The sequence below is a fragment of the Sinocyclocheilus rhinocerous genome, unplaced genomic scaffold, assembly GCF_001515625.1.
Source record: "Sinocyclocheilus rhinocerous isolate Xijiao unplaced genomic scaffold, SAMN03320098_v1.1 scaffold587, whole genome shotgun sequence".
Taxonomy (NCBI): Eukaryota; Metazoa; Chordata; class Actinopteri; order Cypriniformes; family Cyprinidae; genus Sinocyclocheilus; species Sinocyclocheilus rhinocerous.
Window position 1 is genome coordinate 343,109 of NW_015632478.1, and position 8,796 is coordinate 351,904.

Genomic DNA, 8,796 nt, shown 5'->3' on the forward strand with positions numbered 1-8,796 from the left:
TCTTGAATCTACACCAGCAATTAGCCACCACACAGTTTTAGTTGAATGGAGCCTAAAGCACAGACAGTTCTCACATATCTTCTTGCATGTTGCTTCTACAGCCTCATATTAGCTCAATCGGCTGTTGCTTTCATTTATGCAAGTGTTTCCGGGTGTGTGTTTTATGCCATGAATTTGATATTTTTAACAGTTATGTCATCTGGTGTCACCTCTCTGTGTGCACCAGAGAGAGGTCCTAATTACAGGTCTGGTCCGAAGAACAGAGACTTTTATTTTTTATTCCATTTAATCAGTGTGAGGACTTTCCTGATGCTGCTTCCCTGATATATAGTGGGAATAGAATAGACCACCCCTTAAAATAATCACATTTTGTTGCTTTGCAGCCTGAAATGAAAACGGACTGAAGTTGTTGTTTTATCCAGCTGTATTTACTCAGTGCAACTCCAAGTGGCATCCAACATCCAACACCAACATGCCAGAAAAAAATAAAAAAACAGAATGACTGTGTTGGAAAAATGATCACCCCCTCCTAAAAGTTACTCAGAAAGTAAACTCAATCAGATGTAGCTAATAACCTTCTCAATGGCACACAAAGCCATTTGACTTTCAGCTGTGATCATTTTGGTTAGCTCAACATGAAAAGAGCTTTCCTGGAGCATTTCAGTCCTTGGTAGTGCAACTGAAGTAAACAATCAACTATGGGTGGCAAGGCACTGTCAAAACTGCGATGCAGCTCTTTCAGAGCACCTGTGCGGAGCACTTTATGCAACAGCAGTTCTGGAGAGCGAGAGCCGAGTTAGTGTAGGTGATGATAATGCTCAGCAAGGCCTGTAATCATGTCAGTATCAGTGCTTTGTTTCTACACCAAATGACTGAAATCAGCTTTATAGGGAGGGCTCACTCATGGTCTGAAACGCAGTGCCTGCTGTTGTCAACCTCACAGGTTAACATGCAGTGAGTTATGATTTCCTCGTGGCAATCCCTGCCCTCTTTACTCATTCACAGCATCAATACTGATATCTGAGACGAAAGACTCAAGAAATGCAGAGTCAGCAAAGTTGAAAATAAGACACACTAGGCTAATGGCGAACAAATTTCCTGCTAGACAGGTGGAATTTCTCAGAGCCTTAAGGGAAAAGTGTATAATCGTTTTCTCAATATAAAAAGTGAGCGCTGCGGCGGCTCCCAGCCCTTCAGGGACATTCTGTCATAGCTCAGTCTGGGGGAACAGCAATCGGTGTCATTTTGCATGGCAGGAATGGATGTTTCTGAGCTGCATTAAAACTCTCGATATCTGTCAGGATGACACTGATTAGCCAGCCAAAGTGTTTCTATCAAGGAAGTCTACAATACCTGAAGAAAGCTATTTCAATAGCAATATCTTGGCTATATTTGGGGTCAGTATTATCCATACATCCATGTAATAAAAAACATGCAATTTACCTTTTTCTTATAAATACAACAAATAAAAAAATATAAAATAGATATATATTTAGTCTGAATACAGTGCTGCTTGTAAAAGGTTATCATCAATGGAGAAATATGTGTTTTGGCACCAGAATGGTGTAGTTACAGTGGCTTATTGCCTCATGCAAACCTGCCAAATCTTGAACTCTTGCCATGTGTACAGCATGTGGTATGTGTGCACTGTGCAGCAGAATGCTGTATAGAAACAGCCCTTTCTCCCTCCTTCCTCTCAGGAGTCTTTCTCTTTTAATGAGCCCTCTGCTGTCTTGAATCTACACCAGCAATTAGCCACCACACAGTTTTAGTTGAATGGAGCCTAAAGCACAGACAGTTCTCACATATCTTCTTGCATGTTGCTTCTACAGCCTCATATTAGCTCAATCGGCTGTTGCTTTCATTTATGCAAGTGTTTCCGGGTGTGTGTTTTATGCCATGAATTTGATATTTTTAACAGTTATGTCATCTGGTGTCACCTCTCTGTGTGCACCAGAGAGAGGTCCTAATTACAGGTCTGGTCCGAAGAACAGAGACTTTTATTTTTTATTCCATTTAATCAGTGTGAGGACTTTCCTGATGCTGCTTCCCTGATATATAGTGGGAATAGAATAGACCACCCCTTAAAATAATCACATTTTGTTGCTTTGCAGCCTGAAATGAAAACGGACTGAAGTTGTTGTTTTATCCAGCTGTATTTACTCAGTGCAACTCCAAGTGGCATCCAACATCCAACACCAACATGCCAGAAAAAAATAAAAAAACAGAATGACTGTGTTGGAAAAATGATCACCCCCTCCTAAAAGTTACTCAGAAAGTAAACTCAATCAGATGTAGCTAATAACCTTCTCAATGGCACACAAAGCCATTTGACTTTCAGCTGTGATCATTTTGGTTAGCTCAACATGAAAAGAGCTTTCCTGGAGCATTTCAGTCCTTGGTAGTGCAACTGAAGTAAACAATCAACTATGGGTGGCAAGGCACTGTCAAAAATGAAGTTGTGGACAGGCACAAGTCAGGAGATGGATACAAAATCATTCCAAAGGCTTTATCAATGCCTAGAAGCACAGTGAAGTCTATTATTAAGAAGTGGAAAGTATTTGGGCAACACAGAACCTCCCTGGATCAGAACGTCGCTCTAAACTGGATGAAAGAGTCAGGAGGAAACTGGTCAGAGAGGCGACCAAGAGGCCTACAGCAACTCTGAAGCAGCTGCAGGAATTTATGACAAAGAGTGGTCATTGTGTGCGTGTGACAGCAATATCACAAATTCTCGACAAATGTGGTTTGTATGGAAAAATAATCTTGAGGAAAATCTGCTGCCCTCTGCCAGAAAGTTGTCAATGGGAAGAAGGTTTACCTTCCAACATGACAATGACCCAAAGCACACAGCAAAACTGAGCACACAGTGGTTGAAGGAGAAAAAGGTGAATGTCCTTGCATGGCCTAATCAGAGCCCAGACTTAAACCCCACTGAAAATCTGTGGAATGACTTGAAGACTGCAGTCCACAAACACTCACCATCAAATTGAACTGAACTTGAGCAGTTCTGCAAAGAAGAGTGAGCAAATATGGCAAAGTCTAGATGTGCAAAGTTAGTAGAGACCTATTCCAACAGACTAAAGGCTGTAATTAAAGCAAAAGGTGGTTCAGCAAAATACTGACACAAGGGGGTGATCCTTTTTCCAACTCCGTGATTCAGTTTTTTGTTTTTGTTTTCTGACATGTTGGTGTTATATCTTTTACATGGTTGTTATAAGTTGCACTGAGTAAATACAGCTGGATAAAACAAAAACTGTGCCCGTCTTCATGTCAGGCTGCAAAGCAACAAAATCTGATTCTTTTCTATACCTACTGTATGTGGCTTTTGCTGGAGCTCACACTTCTCATTCCTATTCACCACATCTCCGAACCATTTCCACTGAGAAGATTAACAATTAACAACCCCAAATTACATCATTGTACCTTCAGAATCCAATAGCACATGCCTGAAGAAGCTCGGCAGGTTTGAAAATTTTAATACTAACTGACAGATAATTTTTTTTACAGGCCTTTTTATTCAAATGGTCTCTTAGATTCAACGTTAGCACAGTGAACACCATCTCATCTTCGTCTCACTCACAGTTCTGGAATTATCTGAATATAATCTATTTACGCGAGAAGCATAATCCTAAAGCAGTCAGCACTGATCTGAAGTCAGCCCAAGAGCAACAAGGCTAACGTGTAGCTAAGCGTCTAACTGAAAAGACTTACAGTATATAATAAATTAAGTACAGTGTATAATAACATCTGGACCTCTCATAAGATTTGCATGAGACTTCAGTTTAAAGAATCAATAGGTGCAGCAAAATCAGTCAAAACTGTAACAGGATGTGAGACATCTCTCATCCTGGTCATCTGCAACAAAAAGGACCATAATAAAAATACAGTTAGAAAGAAAACATTAGCAGGTGAGTATTTTAATCCTCATCGTTGTCAACACACAAACAAACAACACGGCATGTCTGTTATCATTTTATTCCATTTAAATCACATAGAGGACTGTGTTTTCCAGAATGCAGATCAATGTATTATTGCTTTTTCCTTAAAAAAAAAAAAAAAATTAATAACATGGTTTTCTAAAAAAAACAAACAGAAAAACAAACAAACAAAAAAAAAGGACAAAAATAGACAATTTTTAATGTTAAGTACATAATCCATCAGAAGAGCTGCTGCTGTAATTTTTCTTCAGGAGTAGAACTAAAATGATGTTTTTACTGTAGCAGGCCAGTGAGCTGAGCTCTAAAGCAGAGTTTCCCAAAGCAGCAGTTTGATGTGCTCTGACTTGATTCAGGAGACACCGCCAGACATTCATTTTCAGGATAAAGTGGTTTGCCAAAAGAAGCAGAGAGAGCCTCTCCATATTAATGCAGACCATAATGCATTAAGCCTGTGAATAAAAAAAATAAACTCACATAAACATTCACCCACAAACATTCATCTAAATATCCGACTTCCCTATGCAGTAGTGTAGCACTCTTGTGTTTCAGCATTTCGATACTGAAAAACCCATCAAGAAGACACTCACTAAGGTCACATATCAACATATGGTACACTTAAGCAGATTAGACATTGTGATTGGTTATTAAGTGGTTTGTGGACGAGCTGAAGTCAAAATGTGCTATAAATTCTACAATTCAATAGGCATAACAGTGGCCAGTGGCAGACTTCAGGCAGGTTCAGCGGACAAGCTCTCTGAACACACACACCTCACTGTTTTCTGAGAGAGCAGATAGGAACCAGAGTGCTACATAAGAAATAAAAGGGAAGGATGCAACACAATTGCTGTCAGGTGCCTGCTTAACTTTCAATAGACTTTGAAAATCTACAGTAGCTGACAGAACTGGGATAGCGTTTCTCTCACATACACACACCTGTCAGACTTCACTGCTTCCCTGTTGAGGCTCTGACGTTTATCACTTTGTGTTGAGAAGCATTTTACTGTAAGCAGGGAAGGGAAGACCCTTTTTAAGAATCTGTCTTTCTGATTTTCATTCAGGGCAAAGCATAAATATTGAGGTGTTTTTGTGAAAAGGAGTCTGACTTGACCACATGGAAGACAGTTGATGATGAGGATGTAGCCGGACATCACATCTTTAAAGGATAGTTCACCCAAAAATGGAAATGCTTTCATCATTTACTCACTCTCATGTCGTTCCAAACTTGTATGACTTTCTTTCTTCTGTGAAACATAAAAGAAAATAGTTTGAAGAATTTTGGCAATTAAACATATATATGACCACTGACTACATTCTGACATACATTGGCGACCACTGACTTCCATTGTTTTAAAAACAAAAAACAAAACCGAGGCATTTCTCAATTCTTTATTTTGTGTTTCGCAAAAGAAAGTAATACAGGTTTGCAAAGCCATGAGGGTGAGTAAATGATGACAGAAAATTCATTTTTGGGCGAGTTCTTTCCAACGGCCTAAAAAAACAGGGTGTGGTCTTTTCAACTTCATAAAAAACATGAACTAAAATGCACCAGTCGTCATCTAAAATAGTCCTTCCTTCAACAGCAATGACTCTTGGTTATGTTACTGTCTAACCAACAGTAACATAACCAAGTCGTGCAGAATGTGACTAGGCTTTGTAACTACTGGATTGTCTGAGGGGATTTTACGTTTCTGCTCAAAGCAGCAGCTTCTAATGGCATCTGAAATGTTACATTTGAACGTGGATGTAGAGGAGCAAAGCGTTTAGTTGAACTGATATTCCTCTACAGACTAAAGACTGCAAAGTGATGCTTCTGTCTCTGCTCCTTTTCGGTACGTGGCTCTGTTTTGAACACTTTGATCATGATGGACAACAGGCAGTCAGAGACCCCTGAAACTTCAGCAAGGCTGATTAAAGTACAGTGTGGAATGGTCTAAATTCATTGGCGAGTTTAAGCTGAGCAGGAAACTACTACTTTTTTGTCCTTTCATTATTTACTAGACTGTGTCAGAGCAGATGCGAAATATGATCGCTGATGGCGAGACGAAAGGAACACTTGGGTCAAGTGCAAATATTTCAGGAAGTTTCTGTTGTGTGGTCTTTTCTCGTCTCATTTGGTTTCAAATTATGAATCCTCTCCAAACTCCGCCCCTTTCACCGTCCATACTCTTCTCCGTGGTAACTACTGTCGCTGTTGCTGTAGGTACTGTTACTCACTGGAGAAAGAGAGGGTGAGGACGAAAGTAAAGATGGAGAGAGGGATTCAAAGTCTTGGAGCTCATCCCCCTCCATGACATTGTCTGTTTCCATGGAAGCAGAAGGTCCATTCGTGTCTGGAGCAGATGAGAAAAGAGGTGAAAACTCCTGTGAAAGGAGGGACGTGTGGAGTCTTTCCTGTTCTACTAGGGGGGCTAGATCTATATCTGTAGAGGTGCCCTGAGCTATGCACGCATGAAGCCCCAGAGTGCTGGTGAGGACGTGGGAGTATGAACCTGCAGCTCCAGCCAAAGTCTCATGGGCTCTAGAAGAGGGCCCAGGGGTGGGGCTCAAACCACTACGGCTTTGTGTGTCCGCTCCTGTCTGGGAGCCACGGTGGATGCGGTGGCTGACGATGATGTTGTTGCCAAAGCTGCCCATGGAAGCCATTGTGGTGCTCTGCTCACGCTGGACAACCGCTGTCATCCCTCCTTCAGCCATTAGTCTTCGGATACGAGAAACATACTCAGTCTGACCTGAGAGAGAGAGGGAAAACTATCGAGTTCTTCAAGAAATACCAGAGTAAACAGTCCAACTTGCTATCTGGGATCAATAAACAAAGTAATAAGGCTGGTTGGCCTTTAGGAGAAAAAGTGAAATTGAGAGAGCTTACAAAACAGAGTTGTAGGGTGTGTTGAAAGCAAAATGTTTGGTGTTAGTGGGAGATTTGTGTCTTGGCAGAGTCAGTGGAGATTTACACACATCAAATGGCTTTCAAACAGCTATTACAGTGCAGGTTTACAGCCTGGACACATGTTGTATGGACCTAATTTAACAGGAAGGTGCGGTGCAATTAAAGCGCCACAACTGACTAAATTATTCATCCACTGTTTCTGCAAACTCGATTCTTTGATCCTCATCTAGTGTTTAGGCACGTTGGATCAAGTTCAGTTGGTGTGAATATGAGAGTGTGTTTCAGATGTTTGCATCAGCATCAACAATCCTTTCAAGCTTTGGTTTGTTTCTTCACGGTTTAATCCACACACTGATAGTTAAAATATTTGCATTTGTTTCTTGAATTGTGAGTGGATGGTGTGCTCCAAAAGTAACATGTGACGTGCTATAATGCATAATCTAAAGGGGCTTTCACAGTAGGAACCTTTGCTGCGTTCCGAATCCAAAAGCGATAGGACTGGTTTCAGACCACTTGATTCTATCGAACCCTGGTGAATTTGCATCCATCTTACATCATCACAAATATGCAAAGCACAACATGGATATATGACATTATGCGTAGTACAGTGAACAACACTTGCGTCTATGTGCGTCGCATGAAGGTAGATTTCTGCTGTTCACAAACTGTCTCATTTGAGGAGACAACTGACTGCAAGCCATTCATTTACCGCTCTGATTGCACTCACTCTGTAGCAATTAAGATGCACGCTCACTTTTGCTTGCATAACTCTTCATCCACTGTCATGATCCCCTACATGTGTTTCGATGAACTAATGACACTGTCATTAGCTAAAACGAATACATGTTACTTTACTTCCTCAACAAATGAGGACCTGAGTTTAAGTTGCTTTCAATATCAAGCTAATCACTTCACAGTTCTATTGTAACCAAACTCAGACCACTTTCTACAGGTAATCTTGGGTTTGGTACCACGGTGCGCTCCCAGGTACATTTGACAGCTTTCACATTAACAGTTTTTTATGCAAACTGTGCTCTGGTCCGAAATAAACTGCCAGTGTGGAAGCTCATTAACATGTTAGTTACCAAGATGAACACAATTGTTCTACCTCTTTTGTTTGAATGTCCTTTCTTTGTCCTAGAAAATCCTCCCTGTCAAACTAATAGTAGTTCTAATCCAAATTATAACCTAACCATAAACCAACCCTATAGTCAGAGGGTAATTATACTCTATGCTGATAAGAATGTTGTTCAAGTTTACAACTGTGGCTTTAAACCTAATCCTGACTCGGGTTGGGTATCGTTTGAATTTGATCAATTCCGATTCTTTTCGATTCCCAGTTTCGATTCCAATGTGATTAAATAATGATATCAAACATTTATCCTGAGTCTCTTTTTTGTAAACCATTTATTGGAGCTGAATACCATGAACAAAAATCAACAGGCTACATAAAAACTGGACTCTTTAAGAGCTGTTTGTGTGCAAAATAGAACTGCATGATTCTGGATAAATTGAGTTTTTTTTTCTTTTCTTTTTTTTCCCCAATGGAAGTTGTGGTTCTCTCGTGATTCTGAAGAAAAAACATTAGACAACTAAACAAAATCACAAGCAATTTATGAATTAATGATTAAATGACTCACTCAAAATGTACTTGTTTCATTACAGGATGAATCAGCGTTCTTGAACGAATCTCTTTTATGATTCAAAGACAAATACATTTTAACAGCCCCTTTTCGCCACCTACTGGCGTAACAATGTAATCGATAATCTTCATTTGAAGTGTCAAATTAACTTTCAAAAGGTGATTTACTCTATTTTAATCGCTACCATACACATCGTACACACAGTTTATATCTGAACTATAAACATTTATGTGATTTGAATGTTTGTAATACAGAAATAATGATACTGTGTGGCTGAAAAGACTGTGAAGCCATTTCATTCATGACAGATGACAGCTGCTCTCTT

The 8,796-nt window shown here is 40.0% G+C and overlaps 1 protein-coding gene across 1 annotated transcript in view; it reads right to left on the minus strand.

Annotated features, from left to right (window-relative positions):
- Nucleotides 1-5,453: 5,453 nt before the first annotated feature.
- The window catches only part of LOC107742579 (activating molecule in BECN1-regulated autophagy protein 1-like), a 71,564-nt gene continuing 68,221 nt past the window's right edge, over nucleotides 5,454-8,796 (minus strand). The window contains exons 18-19 of the mRNA XM_016555618.1: nucleotides 7,339-7,347; nucleotides 5,454-6,670 (exon numbers count right to left, since the gene is read on the minus strand). Coding sequence (XP_016411104.1) covers nucleotides 6,093-6,670; nucleotides 7,339-7,347 — 587 coding nt within the window. The 3' untranslated portion in view covers nucleotides 5,454-6,092. The remainder of the gene's footprint in view (nucleotides 6,671-7,338; nucleotides 7,348-8,796) is intronic.